Source organism: Rattus rattus, chromosome 2, assembly GCF_011064425.1.
Source record: "Rattus rattus isolate New Zealand chromosome 2, Rrattus_CSIRO_v1, whole genome shotgun sequence".
In the NCBI taxonomy this organism is placed as follows: domain Eukaryota; kingdom Metazoa; phylum Chordata; class Mammalia; order Rodentia; family Muridae; genus Rattus; species Rattus rattus.
In genome coordinates, this window is record NC_046155.1 from 109139117 (window position 1) to 109161695 (window position 22579).

Below are 22579 nucleotides of genomic sequence, written 5' to 3' on the forward strand. Positions count from 1 at the left end.
TTGCACTGCAAATATTATACAGGTGCACAGAGTAGTTATTTAAACTTAAAAAATGGTGTTTTTCATACACCTGCTTTGACAAAACATTTTAGTTATCATTGGTCTTCCTAACAGCTACTAGTATAGCAGTGGTGATTGAGAAAAGACATCATTGGGCATTCAAGTACCTATTATGTGTTTGGTACTACTTGGGGGCTAGGCAGGACACTAACAGGTTGATATTAAGCAACTCTATTCAAAAGGATAATAATACAATAGTACAACGAGACAAGCTATAGAGATATAGAAGCTTCCTGTCTGGAACACAGAGAGCCTTTGCAGGCTTCCTTGGTACTGACCTGCATCAAATGCTTCACAGGAGGTTGGACTAGATGAGACTGTAATTCAGCTGTGCTCTCATGTGATATTATTCTTAGGCATTAAAGTCCTTTTCCCTCACCCAGGAATCCTTGATGAAGCATTACAATGAAGGTATTACAATGAGACAGGACTACAGAAACTCATGATTGGGAAATAAAACAACACACTGGAAATCAGTCTGGAGGTTCCTCAGAAAATTGGACATTGTAAAACCTGAGGACCCAGCTATACCATTTCTGGGCATATACCCAAAAGATGCTCCAACATCCAACAAAGACACATGCTCCACTATGTTCATAGCAGTCTTATTTATAATAGCCAAAAGCTGGAAAGAACCCAGATGCCCTTCAACAGAGGAATGGATACAGAAAATCTGGTACATCTACACAATGGAGTAATTACTCAGCTATCCAAAACAATGACTTCTTGAAATTCATAGGCAAATGGATGGAACTAGAAAATATCATCCTGAGTGAGGTAACCCAATCACAAAAAAAACCACACATGGTATGCACTCACTGATAAGTGGATATTAGCCCCAAATCTCAAATTACCCAAGATACAATCCACCGACCACATGAAGCTCAAGAAGAAGGACGACCAAAGTGCAGATGCTTCAGTTTTTCTTAAAAGGAGGAATAAAAGTATTTATAGGAGGAGATATGGAGACAAAGTTTGGAGCAGAGACTGAATGAATGACTATTTAGAGCATGCCCACCTGGGGATCCAATCCCCCGCCCCCCACACACATGGCCACCAAACCTAGGCAATATTGATGAAGCCAAGAAGTGCAGGCTGATAAGAGCCTGATATAGCTGTCTCCTGAGAGGCTCAGCCAGAGCAAGACAAATACAGAGGTGAATGTTAGCAGTAAACTATTGAACTGAGAAGGAGGTCCCCATTGGAGGAATTAGAGAAAAGATTGAAGGAGCTGAAGGGGCTTGCAACCTCATAAGAAGAACAATACCAACCAACCAGAGCTCCCAGGGACTAGACCACTACCCAAAGAGTACACATGGAGAGACCCATGGCTCCAGCTGCATATGTAGCAGAGGATGGCCTTGTTGGGCACCAGTGGGAGGAGAAGCCCTTGGTCCTGCCAAGGCTGGATCCCCCCAGTGTAGGGAAATGTCAGGTTGGGGAGGCTGGCAGGGGGGTTGGGAGGGGCAACACCCGTATAGAAGAAGGGGTAAGGGAATGGGACAGGAAACCGGGAAAGGGAATAACTTTTGAAATGTAAATAAAAAATCCAATAAAAAAGATGAAAAAAGAATAATCCACAGGGAAAAATAAAACAAAACAGTCTTTCATTAAAGAATAAGAAACTGGTTTTAAGTGGACAAAACATAAGACACCTTCAGAGAACACAGGGAGTCAGAAAGGTAGGAATATTTGGGAAAGATTCACAGAAGCAGCTAAAGCCTTGAGCTATGTTTTGGAACAATATTAGAGCCGGGGCTGTTAGGGAAGCACAGGGAAAGTAGCCCATGGTGGAGCGACAGGGAAGAAAGTGAGCGGCAGAACACAGATGAAGTACAGGGACCTACTTGAATGGAGAAGCCAGTTAATAACAGTGCAGAACAAAGGTGCAGGTTTATATATGAAAATTCTTTTCTTCTTCCTGTATTGCTTTCCCATGAGTTATTCTTTCCACTGCATTATAACTTCATATTAGCAAAACTTGAAGGGTAAAGCTATAATTTTCTCCTCCTGTGAACCTTGTCTTAGATTAAGTGTTTTGTGAATTGAAGCTTTTTTTTCACTTCTTTCTTGCATGTGTGATTTTTGCTTTTGTATTTTAGACCAGCTCCTCAGCATGTAAAGCACTACTGGGTGACATATAAGCATGTGGGTTTTACAACAAAATTATTCATTCTGTGCATTATTTTTTTGTTTTTTTTTTTGTTTTTAAAAGATTTTTATTTTAAATCCACAAAGATGCTGCAAGTTGGACAAAATGTCAGCAGTTCCGCGTTTAAGTGGCCTATAAGTACCTCCTTCTAAATGTGAATAGTATAAAATCTACCCTCCCCATAAGACATTGTTTATATTTAATGCAGTCAACAATCCTTCTATTATTCCTGCAGTTTTCAATGTTCTCTCTTGAGAACACCAACAATGTCCACATTTTACCACACAGTTAGCTATTTTTAGATCCATTCTGTATTGATTTTCATCTAATTATCTAATTTCAGATTTGCTACCCAGAATATTATTTTTGTATTTTAACCTGATGCTGATCTCCCTAAGACACAGCCATGCCTAACTCTAGTTGGGAAGATTGTTGTAATTTGAAATGTGTGCAATTCACTGATAGGAAGTCAATGATGGTGGATCCGCCATCAGAGCTAGCAGATAGTCAAGAAAATGCTAAGTTTTTAAAGGAAAATGTCATGATGCCATTTCTCATGTAATTGCTTGACTTGTATTCCATTGGTCCAGATGTTTAATGCCAGTCACCGAAGTCAGTTATTGGAGATTCAGGATATCAATTCTGGATCTCAAGGACTTTTTGACTGCAGGAGAGATAAAGAGGGATTTTTACAGTCCAATGTGTGTTAAAAAAAAAGCATGGCAACCCAGAAGAGATATATAGGTCTGGTTAGAGGGCAGGAGATTATGCCATAGTAAATAACAATTTGAGCTAGCTGAGACCTGAAGGATGAGTAGAAGAATCATTTTTTAACAAGGAAAGAGAATATGCAAAAGTTAATTTAGAAAGATCATTTTACTTTCTTTTAACTATTTAAAATATCTTATTCAGTTGGAGCCTGGACTGAGAATTGATGATCTGGAGGTGGCAGTGGGCTCTTTTTGAGCTATTTTTTTTTTTTATGAACATATACAGAAAAGGTGAGGCATCTTAAGATATAGTACTGTGTGCATTATTTTTTAATATTTATTTTATTTGTATGAGTACACTGTAGCTATCTTCAAACACACCAGAAGAAGGCATCGGATCCCACTACAGATGGTTGTGAGCCACCATGTGGTTGTTGGGAATTGAACTCAGGACCTCTGGAAGAACAGCCTGTGCTCTTAACCGCTGAGCCATCTCTCCAGCCCCCATTCTGTGCATTATTGCTGGCTCATGTTGTCTCCAAAATTCTCAATTCCACTCTATAACTGGTTAACTTTTTGATATTTAATAGTATGAAGTTATTAATCTACTTTACTATCCAGCAGTATGAAAGATAAGCCCCCCACGCCCCTAAAACGCTCGGAGAGTTTTGTTCCTGTGTGTGCAGTAAATTACTAAGGCATCACTCAGAAAGAAAAGCATGGGAACAACGTAACAGTCTTCCCGCCTGCTTCTAAAGGAAAGGCAAAAGTTTCTGTGAATTATGCAATTGTCAAACGTGTTTCCTTATTTGAGTTTTTTTTTTTTTTCTGAAAGTGTTCAGAGAGCTTGTTGATTTCTACTCAACACCTTCAAAATAAGCATCTTAGAGTGGCAAAAAGGAGAATTTAGCAAAACAGCAGCTATAGCAAAAGCACAAAGGCAAAAATCAAAATCGTGTTTTGCTTTTCTCTGTCACTTACGGAGGGGCTGATAGCAGATTAAGGCAAGTCTGTTCCATAGATACACGGGGGAGAAAAGAAAGAGAAACAAGATTCCACTCACATATGTGAAGTGTACTTTGTCAAATGGAGAGACAGGAAAAGTTATTTATGGTATCCTTGTGGAGGTTTGGTTTGTGTGTATAGTAGTGCTAAGTGCGGGCCCCCAAGACTTGGAGTCAGCACATAGACCCAAGGGATGCTATGTGACTCTACCCCCAAGTTATTTTTTATTGGAAAATAAAGATGCCAACAGTCAATAACTGTGCAAGAGAGACACAAACAGGGTTTAAGATTCCTGGGTTTGGGGTCAGAAAAGAACCACAGGGAGAGAAAAAGGTGAAGGAGGATGCCGTGGGTTATGAGTCAAGAGAACATGGCCCTAAGGACTGGCCAATTGGAGTTAAGAGCAGCTCAGATGAAACATAGTAAGTAATAACTTGAGTTATCAATAGAAAGTAGATTCTAATGACAGAGAGGGTAGATATTATCAGCTCTCATGCTGATTAAGGTTTATTGTAAATATAAAGGTTGTGTGTGTCTTTTATCTGGAAACGGATTGATCAAAAGTGGGGTAGAAACCCTGAGTTGGGATTAAATAATTTCTACAATATATTGGAGATTCAATGTCTGGCAAAAACGTGGGGACTTTCTAGGATGAAGAAGGGCACAAAATGGTCAGGGAAAAGAAGTGTGGTGGAGAAGGAGGAGGAGAATGAACAAAGTATATGTATATAAATATATATTTATATACATATGATAACCATAACGAAACTCATTTCTTTGTAATCTAACTTTAGGTGGGAGTGGATGGCTGGGGGAGCACCTTCATAGAAGCACAGGGAGAGGGGACGGATATGGAGTTTGCAGAGGAGAGACCAGGAAAGGGGCTAACATTTGAAATGTAAGTAAATTAAATATCGAATAAAAAATAATCAAAACAACGTTTTAGCCAACTTACTCGTTTCAAAGGAGAAACATCTAAGTTAACAGTAAAACAACTTTATTACTGAATATGTATATACATATATATGTATATATGTACATATACATATATACATATATGTATGTATATGTATGTATATATAGTGATTATTAAGTTAATGAGTGAGTTGCAGCTAAAGTCTGTATTGCTTGGGTTTTTAATGTTGGTGGATTACAAAACCTAAATCCACAGACTTTTGGAAGGAAAAGATGTTGGCTGACTCTGTATGAAGGTAGCTGAAGGGAACAAACGGTGGTACCACAAGATCGCTGTCTGCTCACTCCAGAAGGCCCACGAGCACACAGCAACATGAACAATTTAAACACATTATTTTCAGACAGACAGGCTCTTTGGTCGAGCAAATGCTGGTCACCACTACAGTTTAAGCTTTAGTACTGCCATGATTTCAGAAAGTAGCCTTTAAATTCAGAAAAAAGTTTAAATCTCATGGAGGCTTTTGTTTAATGGAGGATGGTGGATAGCAACCGTGTGGGGATGTGGTCGTTCAAAGCTTAATTTTTAATTTTGCCCCAAAGAAGTAAAAATTTGGCAATAAACAGTAGTTGTCTATGGATTTGGAGAAACATTGACCTAGAGAGCACTCACAAGTCCAGAAATGATATATAGGTTTGTTCAACCTGTTAGTCTGCATGTGGCCTTGGAGACAGAAGAATGAAGGCCAACGCATGTGTAGACAACATTATCATGTTGCAATATCTAAAGATTGAAGACCCTTAGGACAATATTGCAAAGTATGCTTGTAACTTTGTCTGAGGTTGGAGAAGGGCTATCTAAGAGTGCAATTTAAATATTGGAAAGCACAGGCCTGACCTTGGTGGTGCACCTTTTTAATCCCAGCACTAGGGAGGCAGAGGCAGGTGGGTCTCTATGAGTCCAAAGGCAACTTGGTTTATTTAGCGAGTTCCAGGACAGCTAGGGCAACACAGAAAAACTCTGTCTCAAAAAAAAAATGAAACAAACAAGCAAAAGTGTAAATAGAAAGGAAAGGGCTGTTTCCCAGTAGCTCTCTGCTTCATTTCAAATTAAATGCAGTCACTTGGCTCAGGTAATTTTCTGCTGGGTATTAGTGTCTCCCGACCCATTTTTCTTTCAGTGTGTGTACTCCTTATCTCTTATTTTAATCATCAATAAATTAACATAACTCCTTTAAAAATATCCTTTCATCACATGCTCTCTATAACAGCACCTGCTATATAGTCTTCTAATTGTTTTCCTAACTGGTGTGCTTCTCTTCATAAGGTTGGGATTCCCTTCAGCGGAGGGCTATGCTGAATTTGTCTTTGTGTATATTATTAAATATAGGAACACGTAAATGATTAGTTATTTAAAGAAAGAGTGCAAGGATTTAATGTTTGCTAGGCACATGGCTGGACACTAGGAATCGAGGAAGTGATCAAAACAGTCCTCCTGTTCTAATGGCTTATTGTCTAGGGGCAATGACAGATAAATGTAACAGCGCCAATAAAATACTAAGGGCATCGCAAGACCTTCTTTTCTCAGCCGACAGCATAAGGGAAGTGTCTAGACCCAGCGCAGAGGATGCATCCCTTGAGTAGTGTTTCACTGATTACACATGTGGGTATGCTGGTGAATGTGACCTGGTATTGTTATGGCACGGGAAAGCTAAATCTGTTTGTGAAGAGAGGGGAAATAGAGTAAGAGGAGAAGCCTGATGCGTATCCACAGAGAGAGTCAGTGGGATGCTGTTTTTTATTGGGAAGTAAACGAAGTGTTCTAACAGAGAGACGTGGGAGATGGGAGAATGAGTCAGGACACCGATACTGTCAATGCTTAGAACATATCACGTGAGCTGCAGTATGGGGCTTGCAGTGAAGGTTCATCAAGAGAGCAGTGGAAACAAGGGGGAAACACTTCAGATGAGTGCTGATTCCAGCTGAAGCTATAATGGAGGCCATGTGGAAAAGATGCTGAACAATCTTTCAGGATGCTTAAAGACTTAGACATTAATTTGACATGATATATTAAGAGGGAAATGTCTGGAAGCTATAACTCGATCAGTGCTTGTCTTACAATGAGACAAGGTCTTTCCCCCCAAAGGCTATGTGAGATACTCTTGTCCTTATTATATGGACTAGCAACTTAGAGCAGAGTGATCATACAGCTAGTGCAGAGTGAAGTCAGGATTTAAACATCTGAACTCAGTCACATTCTCCTAAGTGTGATGCCACATTGTTAGTGATTACTAAGACAATGACTTTAATAGAAAACAATAATCTGGAAGTCAAAAGTCATGACTGTTCTTTGTGTTATATTATACAGTTAACATTATAAAATATCTGCTGAGTAACTATATCTTCTGAGTATTTATGAATTGAATTGAAATCCAGGTAACGTGTAGTTACTGATAGGAAGCAGGCACAAAAGATTGTTGAAATCTAGTGACAGGCATACACTCCAATAGTGAGGAAACAAAAGTCAGAGGAAAAGCCATTGTTGAGTGAAATGGATGAGGAAGGGATAAAGAGGAAACATGTGAAAGAGTAGAGAAGAAAGAAAAGTCATAGACACAAAATAGACAATATACTCTTTAGTATGTGGATATGAAAAAGGGGGTGGGCTTGCAGGGATTGTGAGAAGCAAACATCAGAGATAAGCTTACACCAAGATAAAATATAAGGTTCACAATGTTCCCACTGGATTTAGAAACTGAAGTTTGGTGACTTGTAGAAATATATTTCTGAGGACTAATAAGAGTCTCGTGCTCTGAAGATCAAATGGAATACATAATGGGAGATGAGTCATCAAGTTAGAAGGAAGCGCACGCATGTGTGTGTTATACATGCGGATGTATGTGTTGTGCAGGGTTAGTACTAGCAGGGCCCAAAGCTCACTATGGTTAGGCTGCCTAGCTGGTGATCTCTAGGCATCTGCCTGTCTCTGCTCTTTAGTATTAAGATCACAGGCATGGTGGCCATGTCTGGCTTTTTATTTGTGTGTGTGTGTGTGTGTTTCAAACCTATGTCCTTTATGCTTTCAGAGCAAGCCCTCTTATCCACCAAGCCAGTTCTTTAGCCCCACAGAACGCAACCCCACTCTACCAACTATCTTTAGCAGTAAGCTGGGAGTACAGAAGGCCTAGCATGTAGATTTTGTGTCAGGATTAGTAATTCTGTTTGCAGACTACTTAACAGAATGTAAGTACATATTAAATGAAAACGATGTAATAGAATTTTTTAAAAATATAAAAAGTGTAAAAAGCATAAACCTTCTAAGTAACTTAACTCAATAATTTGTCAGAATAGGCACATCCTATAAACTCCTCTCTAGTTAAGTGAATTTGTATTATTTTATTTAAGTATTTAAGGTCATGGGGCACAATCTTCACTCCATTATGGCTATATGAATTCATTAATATTTTAATGAAGTTTTTTAACAGGTTATTGAGCTATCTGCATAGTTCTGTGGTTTAGAGTAATTTTCTGATATTGTTGAACTGACTATTTTCAATGTTTCAAGAGCTTAGACATGATCTTTTGTTTGAAAATCCTTTCTGGCCATATTGTGTGTGACTTAAACACAACTTAATGCCCAAAGATGTAATATGAACTTTAGGTCTATTTGTAATACACTCCCCTTTTTTTTCCATTTATAGTGGGTGTGAGGAACATTAGCAGGGAATAGGATTCCTTCACCTTATCAAGTACTGACATTTGCTTAACATGCTGAGCAAATGTTCAGAATGACCGGCGCTGAAAATAAAGTCCGTTTGCACATCTTAATCTGTTCCTTTTCAATCCTCTAAGTTTGTAGAATTGATTTTTGTTTTATTACCCTTTACAGGGTCAATCAGAGTAGCTGAGAAGGTTCTGTCTATGTGCCCTCACTGTTCCTTTGAAACCTGAGGAGTGCACATTCAACGATCCAAATTCTGTAAGACATGTCAAAGGAATGCATGCATTGTAGGACCTCATTAGGTATTGTTGCCCATGGACATGACTTTAACAACAACAACAACAACAACAACAACAACAACAACAACAACAACAACAAGATGTCACTTTTTGCCATGACAACAAACATGCAGATGAAGTCTGCTTTCTGTGGCCTGATTTAGAAAGGATGAGGGATGGAATATGACCTGGCTGGAATATTCGCTTCCATCTACTGAGTCTTCTGTCTTCTGCCTGAGTGCAGACAGGCTTCCACCAAACATAAATTCTGCCTTTAAACCTTGAGATGGCCCAGTGACTCTGTGGGAGACACCATCCACTTGTATCTTACTCTGCTCACAGGTCACATGAGCAACATGTGGTCTGCTTCTTACCCACAAGGAACTGACAGAAAGATAGCCTATAGAGCTATTATTCATATAGAACTATTATTCAAGGAGAAGTTGTTGATTTATTTAGAAGGTTTTATGTAGTTAATTCATTGAGAAATAGTTATATAAATAAACAAAAATATGTATTTATGTATAGTGAAGTTTGCACACAGGATGAAAAGAATAAAATCTTGTCATTTGGACAATTCTTAAAGTTTATTATTCCTCTAGTCATTATGGGATAGAATTTCATGTGAAAGATCTGTAAATCATGTGCAAGCTTTTTAGTAACCTTTTTTTGTTTTTGGACTCACCAAGAAAGTATCTGAAGACCGTCCAATAAGTGAGATGCATAGTCAGGGAGAATCTGAATGGGGAGCTAATGTAGCTGTCTACTCATTGACAGAAAGAATATTCCATGACTTTCTGTAATGGGATTTCATTATGGCAGGAGTAAGGGATAAATCAGAAGATAATTTTAAAAGGATGCAAAGAAATCAACTCTAAGAAACAAAGCAGGAAAGACAGCTAGAATTGGGACCCCACGATGTATAGAAGGTTTCTAGCTAGATCTCCAGGGGATACCATCTATGATCAGCAGCTGGCTGATTCCTCACTGGGCAAGGCATTCTTTCCATCTATGTAATCTTAGTCAGTATTCCATCTCTCTTAAGGTAACTTCTGAAGTCTGGGACTGTAAAAGTAGATCATCTGAGTAAGAAAATGTCCTCAAAACTGAATGTTAATAATGCCCAACCAAAATAGCCTGTGCCTGTCTTGTGTATTTCCCTGCTGGAGAGGCAGTCCAGATGAGAGGCTGATTTTATGGGTCACAACTATCCCAGAGGAGAGTCCCATTACTAAAATCAGGGCAGAGAATACGGTTGAGACAGGAACATAACTGCTCTAAAGATTGAAGGAGCAAGAAAGGCCATTCCTTCTCCTTTGAGGCAAACCTCCGTGAGGCCCAGCAGTCTCACACGGCATCAGTCCAGGGGAATATAGGGATCTGTAGGAGGTAGTCTGGACTCCTGATTGACTGTGAAGCAGCTGTCCAGGATAGCAGGAATCTCTACCCAGTTAACCATTGTAAAAGATGGTGAGTGCCTCACTTTGTGGCTGTCAGATACGACATAGAATCTAGAAGTCTGGTTTAGGCAGGGTTCCAGCACAGACAAAGGTAGGAAAAGAAGAGATGCAAACCTGAGGTAGCATTCTCTAAGGATCTAGACAGGGACAAACGCCAAAAGTTAAGTAAGAAGTAAGCAAGGATAGCACTGTGGGAAAATATTGAAAAAAAATGGTGGGTTACACTGTGGGAATAACTGAGATTATATATGAAGTCACCAAAGGGCATTGTAAGGAAAGAAGAAAAAAGTGCAGCAGTCTAGGAATTATAATAGAATCTGTTCAGGAGTTTGTGTATTACCACTTTCTCCCCTGCATCCCCTTTCTCATGATCAGGTTAACACACACCTGACGCTAACAGATTTCACTGATAGGAAAAATAGTACCTTCTTGAATAGCTGCTGCTCTGAGCTTGCAAGTGACAGGTAGAGAGAAAAACAGGCTATGATCTGACTTTAAGCTTCTACAACAGACTGCTGGATGCCAGAAACTCATTGAATACAAACTATAGCATCAGGAGAAGCCATACTAGACCCAAAATAAGTAGGAAGAAAAGCAGAGGAACACACACACACACACACACACACACACACATATTTGCACACATGCACACATCAGCACACAAATATACAAACACACATATGTGTGTGCATGCACATACATATGCTAACACACATGAACACATAGACAAACACATGTATCCATGTGCACATGCATACACACATCTGTACACACATGAGTATACAGACACACACACTTGAAATAATACAAAATAAATATCTACATATTTTCCTTTTAACATGGTTGGCTGTTGACACTATATACAGAAGACACCATGTTGATCCAGTCACTAAAGCTGAGAACAAGATTCAGTCGCATTCAGGTTAAGTATCTGAACATGCTCCAACTGAGTGTTTGAGGCAGTTAGTGGTCTGGGACGCAGTTCCCTGATCTGGAAAATATGAAGTTTGGAGTAAATTGCTTGGTCTAACCTCCATCTCTGAACTTATGTTAGCCTCTTTATCTTTTAAGCTATAAATTGCACATATATCTATTTTCACCATTGTGCCTGAGGCACAAAAAAGGGAAGCAGGACACTAAAAGAACTTGAGAGAGAAGGAAATGAAAATGATAACTAAGATCCCCATCTATTACTCCAAAGCTGAGCTATATGTCCTCTTAAGAGGGGGTGTTCACAAGACTATCTGCTGTGGAAGATGAATCAGTGATAAGATTCAACCTGAAAGCTGTTTACCAGACCTCAGGCTCTGGCACATGCATCCTTCTTTCAGAACAAAGGGAGCTTTTAAATGTGAAGAAAGGTGCTAGCCACCCTGGCAGTGGCCATTTACAAGCAAATCACGTGGCCAGGCACTCTAGGGTACACTAGGATACACCGTAACAGCATCACTTGGAAGCTCAAGGCAGGGAGATCTGTTTGAGGCCAGTCAGTGTTATATTGTCAGACCCTATGTTGGGGGGAAGGGACTAATTAAAAGTTTATCCTTTAATATGCATAAGGTCTGTCAAACAAATTAAAAGCTTGAAAAGGCTGCAAGAACAAAGTAATTTTAATCTCATAACGAAGATAAAAATATTCTGTATTTGAAAACGTTTAAGCATCTCTCTGAACACAGGTAAGTTTGCACAGCAGTCCTCCTTAGCTGCCAAACCAACCATCTGTCTGCCCTCATAATTTACTGCATTCATAATTAGGTCATGAATGAGAAGAGCCTTTTGCAGTAGTATTGTAAAAAAAGTCATTTTAATCTTACTTAGTCTTTATCACGGGAGATATTATGATGTCCCTTTTAATGTCAAGGGTTGCTCTCAGAACTTTATATGTAACCACCAAATCTTCTTAAATGGATACTATATATGGTTGCTCCTTTTCTCAAGAGGAAGCTAATGACCAGAAAATAATTACAAATCATCCACTCACGTGATTTATAGAGATAATTGTGGAGTCAGAATTCTAATCCTCACAAGGCTGAATTCAAAGATTCTGCTCCTATCTATAAACTAATTATTTGCTTGATTTTTTCTTCTTGCCTATCATCCATCCATCCATCCATCCATCCATCCATCCATCCATCCACCCATCCATCCATTGTCTGTCTGTCTGTCTATCTTAACAACAGTTAAATTGTGTATAATTTTCCTCAGGCAAAATTCAATATTCAGAGTGTGATGTGACTACAAGACTCATGTCAAGTACAGAATAATTATAGAACCTGCCCACTCAGGTTCAAATTCTATTCATGTGGAAGTTCCCTTAGGTTCTTAGGACCTCAGTTTCTCTACTTGAAAAATGAGCGTTACAATAACACTTGCCTTCCTAGGATACCGTGGTTTTATTTTTTGTAAATGGCTAACTGCTAGGTAACTTATATGTATATAAGCAAATGCTATTATTACAGTTGCTTTTGGCATCATCATATCTATTACATTATGGGTACCACTTTAATGTCCACTAAGATAATTAATAAATAAATTATTGATTTAATGGGATTAATATTATAAAAGTAAATTTTCCCGTTTTGAGACAGCCTCGATATGCAGTCTGGATTCACCTGGCATTTGCTGCTGGCCCTGGGTAATCAGTTTTAAGTCTTGACTATTTCATTTTCAGTGATTTTGTTTCCCAGTTCCATGTATTTGTCAAGCCAGGCACCATATTATTTTCAATAAAATTGGTGCAATCACACCTACATACTATGTTGTGTAAAGATAAAATGAGTTAGTGCACATGCAACTGTAGCTAGAGTCCCTAGTGCATAAAAGCACTCTACATGTTAGTGGTTTTAATTAATATCTACAGTGTGGGTGTTACAGTTGAGTGTTACTATTTCCATTCTTTCTGAGTCCTACAATTTGTTGCTATAGTGATTTTGTATGGAATTTTCCTCCACAGAAGGCTGTTTCTGAAATTGCGTTTATACTCTGACCTGTTACCACCACCATATAATATGATGGTTGCCTAAGTAAATACATTTCTTATTCCTAAAATAGAAAAAAAATATATCCTAAAATTAAGGGGGAAGTATTCTTAATGTCTCAGATAGAGACATACTCTGTTTTAAAAAAGCAACAGATGCGGCAATGGGGGAGGGTGGGGAGGGAACACTCATAAGGAAGGGGAGGGGGGAGGGGGATGTTTGCCCGGAAACCGGGAAAGGGAATAACACTCGAAATGTATATAAGAAATACTCAAGTTAATAAAAAAAAAGCAACAGATCAATTAAACATAATTCTTCAATTTCAGATAGTTATTTAAACCAGAGAAGGAGTTTTGGAATGAGGCCAACCTGGGTTGTTTCAAGTTCTGCCATAACAAATTCTATGCCCCTGACTAAGCCTTCATTCCTACCTCACCTGCCAGCATCGGAGAGTGCCAGAGAGCTTGTGAGGCAGGTGTGTTTGGTGTATGTGTACAACACAATTTCAATTGTGATTCAAAAATCTATTTTTGAATTGTTAAAGAAAATCCTTGCTCAAATATTAAAATGTTAAAAAACACTGAGACAGATGTTAATGCTAAGGGGTTATTCCAGAAAAGGTAGCAATTGAAAAGCAAAGCATGTTTTGTTACGTGTTTTATTTTTGTACCATCACTGTGGAGGGAAGAAGCTAGGAGTTATATCTGGCAAGAACAGCCTCATTTATGTGTCAGGAGCTAATGGATCTCTCCTGACTTTCCTGACTGGGCTCAGTGAGCATCTCATCTAAACAGGTAGGGCAAACCTTTCAAAAGCAAGGTGCCATACTGATTTAGGCAGAGCTGTGTCTTAGGAGCAGTATCCTAAGTCCTCTCCCTCTGGTTTTAATTAAAACCAAGTTGAATAACTCTTTATATTCTGCATATCTTTTTAAGTAAGTAAAAGTGAATGGCTTGTGTCTTCTCTTTTGGTGTTATCTCTCAGATTAAGTAGCGTGAGTAAGGCTCAGATTTTCTATCACAATCCACAGGTGGTGGCAGAGTGAATAGGGCATGTGGAGAACTGAAAGAGAAACTGGTGCACGGCCAGTCAGTGGTAATGAAGTTAAAACTCCATGAGAGTCTGAGTATAGGACTGAGCATGCTCTGAATGGAGTCCAGAGACTCCACTTGTTATCTTCAAACCCACAATGATAAACACTTTCTACTTGACATATAGTAAGAGAGAGCCTGACTTGTTATAATAAGAGGAAAGAATATTATGAGTTCAGAGCCTTAAAAAGTGAATAAGCAGAGGGGAAAATACAGTCTAATGAGCGTAACGCCAGAGTGGAAAAAACCTCATCTATTCCATTTTTCTAGATTCCTACAACCATCCTATAATGAGAACAACATAGAGATGACTATTTCAAAACTTCTTCACGAGAAAATTGAAATAGAGAGAGGGGGAGGAAGAGAGATAAAAGTGTGTAATTAGGATGGGCAAAGAAAGACGTGAACCTAACTAGTGTAGGTACCTATGTTGGTCTCTCTATGACATCACATAGCCAGCTCTAATGAGGGCTCTAATGTCTTTTGTTTTTCTTCCTTTTCGTTATCTTAAACAACCTCAAATATCCTCTTTCATATTGTACATTAATTGTATAAAATATTGGGTTTCATTAGAATAGTTCCATGTATGAATAACATTTTGTTGTCTTAAGAAATTTGAAGTGTATTTATTATGGAGAAGTGTGCCCTTTCCCAGAAGCAATATAGTCACCATCTAGTGAGTTTACCAAGTCAGAAAAGTCTCCCCATGCATCACCAGTAAGGAGCATCTAACACTTAAAAGAGTCTGAATCTCTCAGTCATCAGGATGTCAACTCTACTCTATGCTATGGCTGACACATGCTAATTTCCTTGTCTCCACATGCTTTCCACATAGTGGGATGAGCAATCTTCTTACTTGTACAGTTCATATAGCAGTTTTAAATCTGGCCTAAACTGGCCCACTGTTTATAGTAAGAACTCCATAATCTTCGGCCTGTCAATGCAGCCCCTCTATCACGATCTGCAGGTACCTGTAACTCCAATTTGACCACCTTCCAGTAGCTGCACAGGACTCCCGGCACTCCCATAAGAAACCCTGCTTTCGTAAACCATCAGGCTTATTTCTTTTATTCCAAATACATTTCTTCTCTAATCCGACCAATGGTTTTAGTGTCTTCCCAATAATTTCAGAAAAACCAGAAGCACAGTTTGTTTACTTTTAACTGTCATTCGTTATTCACGTTTCTAAAGCTTGACCTGCTAGGCGGAGTGTTAAACCTCTTTGGAGCTTGGGTGCCCAGTGAATTATCAGTTGTTTGCTCAAATAAACTATTCAATTTAATCGATTTTGAACCGTAAAACACACACAACACATGCACATGCACACAAGCATACACACACACACATGCACAAGCATACACACACACACACACACACACACACACACACACACACACACACACACACAGAAAGTTATAAAGATTAGGTTCAGTAGAAGAATAGGCCTGTGAGCTGATTTGTATTACACAGTGACTAAGTCATCTCTTGTATGTTGTTGAGTGTAAGGGTGGAAACTCAATCCATTTTGGAACATAAGCATGTAGGATATGACTAACATATGATAGTCCTGTGAAATCATTCTTTTCAGTAACTTGAAGTACTGTATATTCATATAAGGCTTTGAGTTTGTTTCTCATCCAAAATCTGCCAGCACATTTTAATTGGCTTTCAACTGTTTTGCCCTAGTCTCTCTTTTAAACTGCAAAATAATAACTAAGACCATCTTTGTAAAAGAACACACGAAAAAATGACATAGATGTTGAAAAGACAGGCAAGAATACTATTCACATTGCCTTGGGAGTATCAAAAGCAATAGTTGGTTCTTTTAAAGTAGAAAAACCAATTACAACATCAAAAACTCCTGCTTTTTTTTTCTTTAAAGAAAAAGTGATGTGCTAGATAAGCAGAAGTCTCACGGAAAAGTCACTTTTTCCCCCCATAAAATTTCAAAATTAGTTTAACTCTAGGTCCTCTCATCTTCTTTTTGTACACTATCTAAAAAGTCATTCTAGATATAATCTGCATCTCTAGCCTATGTGCTAAGTAATTTAAAAGGCATTCATTCCTAAGGGAAACATAATTCCTCTTTTTATAAGGAATCATTCAGCAGTAAGATGCATACACAGTTCATCCTTGAGCATTTGCTCTAAATCCAAAGAACTGAGAACTTTGGTTTTCCCATTGCAACTCAGATGACATAGAAAGAAGGGATCTTTTTGATTTTGTTAATTATATCTGTCTTTCTGAATTTCAATTTGGGATTAAATATAAAAATGCAATGGTAGTTTCAAAGGCTGGATTTCCCTGAGCTAGCTCAAATACTAATCTGAGGTTTGAGGAAGTGATTGCTATACCAATATTGATGCACTTCTCAAGCAGACTTTGGGGGGAATTCTCAAATGTCCTGAAAAACACATCCCATCATTCACTGGAGTTTAAAGGTCATACTTTTTTCCTCCAACAATTTTGGTTGGTCTTTTCAGCATGTACCTCCGTAAAACATTGTTATGGTATAATATTTTGCATTTCTCTGGAGCTTAAAGCATGTTAGTTAGAAGAATAGAGAGATTTATTATTTTAATTTCTTTTTAGGTGGAAGATTCTAACATGTTTTAATGTTATTATGAGAAACATTAAAACAGAGACTAAGGAAGGTAATAGATTGGGTTCCTCCACATAACTAGCCTATAGATGGGATTTCATATCTGGCTTCTTCATAAAAAAGCCTAGGACATAGTGGAAAAGTAAGATGTAGTATAGAAAATGGAACCAGAATTTTTGAATCATTCTCACAAATTAAAAGTATCATTTAAAGAAATATCTACTTGGAGTAAATAGGCTCTGAAACAAACCACTTTGTCTTCATGAAGAGCCCACAGTTGCTTAATGGGTCTGAAATGTAGACGTAGATCACTAAAGTAATTTAGGTAGCCGTATAATGCAAAATGAGTTTCTATCACTGTGATTTGTTTCCATGTGTAAGTTCAAATATTCATGGGATAGTGTGACACACTTGTTATGGACTGAGGAAAGTAAGCTTGTCTGGCATCAATAGGAGGAGAAGCCCTTGGTCCTGTGAAGGTTCGATTCCCCAGTGTAGGGGAATGCCAGGTTGGGAAGGTGGGAGTGGTTGGGCAGGAAAGGGAGCATTCTCCTAGAAGCAGGGGGAGAGGGCATGATAGAGGGAGTAACCTGGAAAGGGGATAACATTTGAAATGTAGATATATAAAAGAAGAAGAAAGAAAGAGAAATAACTTATCGTTTTGCTTGTCCAAAGATCATATTTCCATATTTATATATTTTGCTAAATTAACAGTGTATAATTCTTAAATTTTCAGGGAGAAATATTGAGGTGTGTGTGTGTGTATATGTGTGTGTGTGTATGTATGTGTGTGTATGTGTGTGCATGCCCACATGCATGCACATGTATGCAAGGGGAGATTATAATAAGGGACCTGATTTTCCTTTCAGGGAGCTTCTCTAACCGAATGCAATTTAAGCTTGGATCTAAGATGACCAGAAGCTAGTTAGGTGAAGTGTAGAAAAGCCTTTCCATTCAGTAAGAAGCACATGGGGGGAACTTAGCTGGCAATGGAACATGTTTTGTGAATAAAATATATGCCTGTGTGAACAGTGTGGTCAGCAAAAGAAGAGGGAAATGAGGTGCTCCAGAGGCAGGCAGATGCTAGGTCATGCAGAGCCCGGCTTTGCATTTTATCCTTAATGCAAAAGGAGAGAGATTTGATCTGTTTTATTATAGCAGATCACTTTAACCACATTCGCAATAAGGTAGGAGGCAGACAGTGGGCGTGGTGAGAACAATGAGGAAGATATTGTAGGGAGGGGGAAGATGGGCTTTGATTAGTTGGTAGACATAGAAGTAGAGGGAAGTGAGTAGACTTCTGTTATTTTGAGGATGGGCTTGAAGGTGGACTCCACAATGGAGATTAGGAGACCAATATCCCAAGTATTATGCTCAGGTATTTGACTTGAGCCACAGGGCCAATGTTAATGTTACTCATTGACCTAGAGATTGAGAAGGAGGAACAAGTGGGTTTAAAGCAATACTTTTTGTATCAGTATGTTACTGAAAAACCCTCTAGGATAGGTGCATATATACTTATGTGGGTAATTTTTACCTTGTGAGATAAAAGAAGATAGAGGCAAAATGAAAGAAGGGGGAAAGGAACAGAATTAGAGTGAGCAGAACATAGAATTTCCAAAGTCCTGAGAAGGTAGGCGTGCTCTGGGGATGGGGCAAATCAAAATTGCCTAGGGCATGTGCTTTGAAAAGCACATGCCCAACTAACCACAATGCTTTGATTTGCAAAACAAAGAAATATTTTCTTGTCGTCATAAAAGTGATTATGGGGTATTGATAGAAGTAAATCTGATGGATTCCGGCCACAGTTAGACCCTGACAGCTCTTTATTGATAACTTTTGTTATGGAGGGAGGAATGAAGATTCCCCAGTGGAGTGGATAGAATTCAATGTAAGAGCCACGTCCATAAGACACCAACAACAAACACAAAACAAAGCAAAACCCAAAAGTCCTGACAGCAAAGCAGAAAAATGAAGACGAGAAAAAGATAAAGCTACATGGTGAAGTGATTTTCCAGTGAGCACAGATGTCTCAGACACTATGCCTGTATTGCTGCAGGGCTTCTGTCCTGCCAGGTCGTCTGCCCCTGGGGCTTGAACCCCAGATCTGTCACTTAGTGGATGATCTGGCACAGATCAGGTAATTTCTGAAATCTTTATTTCCTCACTTAGAAAAGCAAAATGGTGATGGCATGCATTTCATAATTTGATTCAGAATCGGAGGAAATCATTCATAAGAAGAACTTTAGCACGGTGCCTGCTTAAGGGGCAGTCAGTGTTCAGAGCTGTCCGTATGTAGCTGGCCATAGGGAAGTCATTGCTGTCGTCTAAGTATCCTCTCCCCATGCCAATGAAACCTCGGCTCTTTAGTCTCTCAATTGTATAGGTCACTATACCAATAAATAGATTTTTGGGAACTGTTAAAAAAGAAGATTTTAATTAACATTTATAAATAATTCTGAAGTGTTGGTAAACCTAATTAGTGTAAATACATGAAAATTGTCCAGTGGATGGGACAGTCAAAATTTCTTATTCATTTCTAGAAATTCTAGCTAGAACTAAAAATTTGTTATTTAATTCTCTGAGAGAGAAGACTATTGACTGTTAAGTGGGTTAATTAAAACATGAAAAAATAAAAACATTTTTAAAATGCAGATGTTTTTAATTATTTTCACCTTGAATCACTCTAAAATCTGAGTTTTCTCAGCCCTGACATCATTATGAAGACACTGAGTCTGAAAACACAATTAAATGAGCAGCTACTCTGCATAGGCTTCTTCCCAGTGGGCCCTCCCTCTAGACTGAACTACAAGCCTCTCATGGAGCACGAGATTTTCCGTTTCCTACCTTGCTTCCTCGGTGATTCTGGCTACTATGGGACAACACGGTTTTCATCCCCAAACACATGTCTGAAGATATTTATATATAGTGGTGTCCAATCTTTAGACTCAGAAGAATTGGCTTACAAAGCTGTTATGACATTCTAAAGTCAAACTTAAACTGCATATTGATTGGCAAGATCACGCTGTGGGAAATTCCTTCACCTTCCTTGACTTTTGAATCTTTACATACATAGAGATGAATTAAAATAAGACAATATATATAAAAACCTAACAAGGAACAAAATATAAAAATTGTTTATGTTCGTCGTGGTTAGATAGAAGCAATTAATTCTATAGTCTAAGGAAAATAGTTAATTCCTCAGGGAGCCAATCATATGATGGCTTTAATTTAATATCCTAATTAACATGTTAAATGACTGTAATAATATGTACATATTTAGATCATTGAATCTGAGGCATAATGAACATTTCTTAAGTATTATTTAAAATACTCAGAGAATGTTCTCTCTTATCCCTCGAATGGTGAAAATGGCGCTGGAGCAATATAATTATTTCCTTATTAGACATGTGGAGCTCTACATGGTCATGTCTGAGGTGCTTAGTGAGCACAGCAGAAAGAACAAAAGAAGCCATGTTCTTAATTTCTCCCATCATACCATGGGAGCAGAACATCTCTCCACAAGGAAGGTGCTGAGTGCAGGAAAAGTGGGCGGAGCCGAGTTCCACCCACCCATCCTTGTGGAAGCACATGCAACTGGAGAAGATGAAGTGAGGAAGCGCATGCAGTACCTGGTCATGTCAGAGTCAGGGAGCAGGCCTAGGTGGTAGTGGGGGTAGGGAGTTGAGAGAAGGAAGCTTTTGTCACACTCAACAGGGGAATAGTGCCTGGGAGAAGCAGGTTTATCACACAGTTTATTCACAGTGCTGTAAACAGGTTCCGGAGGCCTGGTAACACAAGAGGAAGAGAAAGATGCATGGTTAGCACACCTGAGCGTCAGTCATGCAGCTAGTAGCATTTCACTGTACTTTAAGAACCCAACTTAATGGCATTTTATCATTGTGGCCCAGTAAAAATCAAATTCTCCACTGCTTATACTTACTACATCAGACATTATTTATAGATTTCTTTATGCACGAGTTGACTTTATTCCTAGCCTCAGTTGAGAGTAGATATGGCACCATAAAAGTGTTTAGTGCAATGTGGCCTGCGTAGAGGGTTTCTGGAAGAGCTTCTGATAGGGAAGTTGTTTTAGCTAGGATTTTTGTCATTATCTCCTACTGAATGCTTCCATCTGCTAGCGAGAGACTTAAAGCAACATGCTGACTGCTACGTCAATCACTATCATGAAGTGACCTAGAGGATAAAAGTAAATTATACAGGGAGTTGAGCATATAGGATGAGGCCATCGAGCTGGTAAAACTGATGATATTGCAGTGACTCTGGCTTCCTTTCGTGGGGGATAAAAACCCATTATCTTGTTTAAGGTAGTGTCACCTCTCATTATATAAATAAGATATAAAATTAGCATGTATTTTATAAGATTTAAGACTGCTGTTTTTTTTTTTTTTGGTTCTTTTTTTCGGAGCTGGGGACCGAACCCAGGGCCTCGCGCTTCCTAGGCAAGCGCTCTACCACTGAGCTAAATCCCCAACCCCAAGACTGCTGTTTTAATGCAAAGAATAATTATCTTAACCTATCATAAGGACTAATAACATTTTGTTATGTTTGTAGTCAACCGAACACTATCCCTACACAGAAAAAAAATATAAGGAACTCTATTTTCTTACTGTGTAACCTGGAGTTTGTTAACTATTCAGAGAAATCATTGATTCTCTTTGTTAATCATTGCTGGTGTCTGATCTAAACTGCCTGCACAGGATCTTGGGAAAAGGAGTTAGTGAATATAAACATTTCCACGATGACGTAAACTCCATATACTATTTATTCAAGAGAGATGATTCAATTTGCAGCCTGATGTTGACTCTACAGACCAAGAAAATGATGTTACTAGTTTTTCTAGTTCAGTTGGGCCATATTTAGAGAAAAACAGAACCAAAGATGACCAATATGTGCCCTAAAAACAGCCTAGCTATATTGTATTCAGCCAAATTAAAGTTAAATGCTTCATTTTTGGGCTACCATAATACATTCAAGGTAATGAAAACTGACCTTGTTCTGAACTCTGTGATCTTTCATGTATTTTTTGTAATAATTTCATATCTTTGCAATATGATTATATTATTCACAATGAAATAATTCAGGGTTTGGGAAAAGCTGCAATACTATTGGTTTTAGAAAAAGGTGTCAATATTTTCTCTTGCTTATAGTCACCTCTAATGCTCTTTCATCATGAATTGATTACTTCTCTATGCTTAATCATTTATTACCCGACCCCTTGTGAATCCAGAGAGAAGTTACTGCTCTTGATACCTGTGGACATGAACCAATGAGAAGAAACAAAGACTAAGACATCATGCTTCACTAAGTCCTCTTACAAGCAAACAGTAAAGTCAAAGTCATGGTGAAAAGGAGGTCCAGCTTTGAAGCTTTTGAGCCAATAGCTTCATTGTAGTCCTTGAATTCAGCCATCTAGTGTGTAAAATGTGTGTCAGTAAAATACTCATCAGTGCTACCCAAGCTACATTCTGAAAGCTGATGCTAGGAACTGGGTAAATCTTCACTGAATCAATACATGCTATTTGTTCTTTTTTACTGAGAAAAATATATTTTCCTGGCTCTTTCAAAGAAGCCCTAAGATGTTCTGAG

General features: G+C 38.5%; 1 protein-coding gene across 1 annotated transcript in view; it reads right to left on the reverse strand.

Annotated features, from left to right (window-relative positions):
* Dlg2 (discs large MAGUK scaffold protein 2) overlaps positions 1 to 22579 on the reverse strand; it is a 1821467-nt gene that overhangs the window by 395309 nt on the left and 1403579 nt on the right. The window contains 1 exon segment of the mRNA XM_032895287.1: positions 20602 to 20757. Within this exon segment, the coding sequence (XP_032751178.1) occupies positions 20602 to 20757 (156 nt within the window).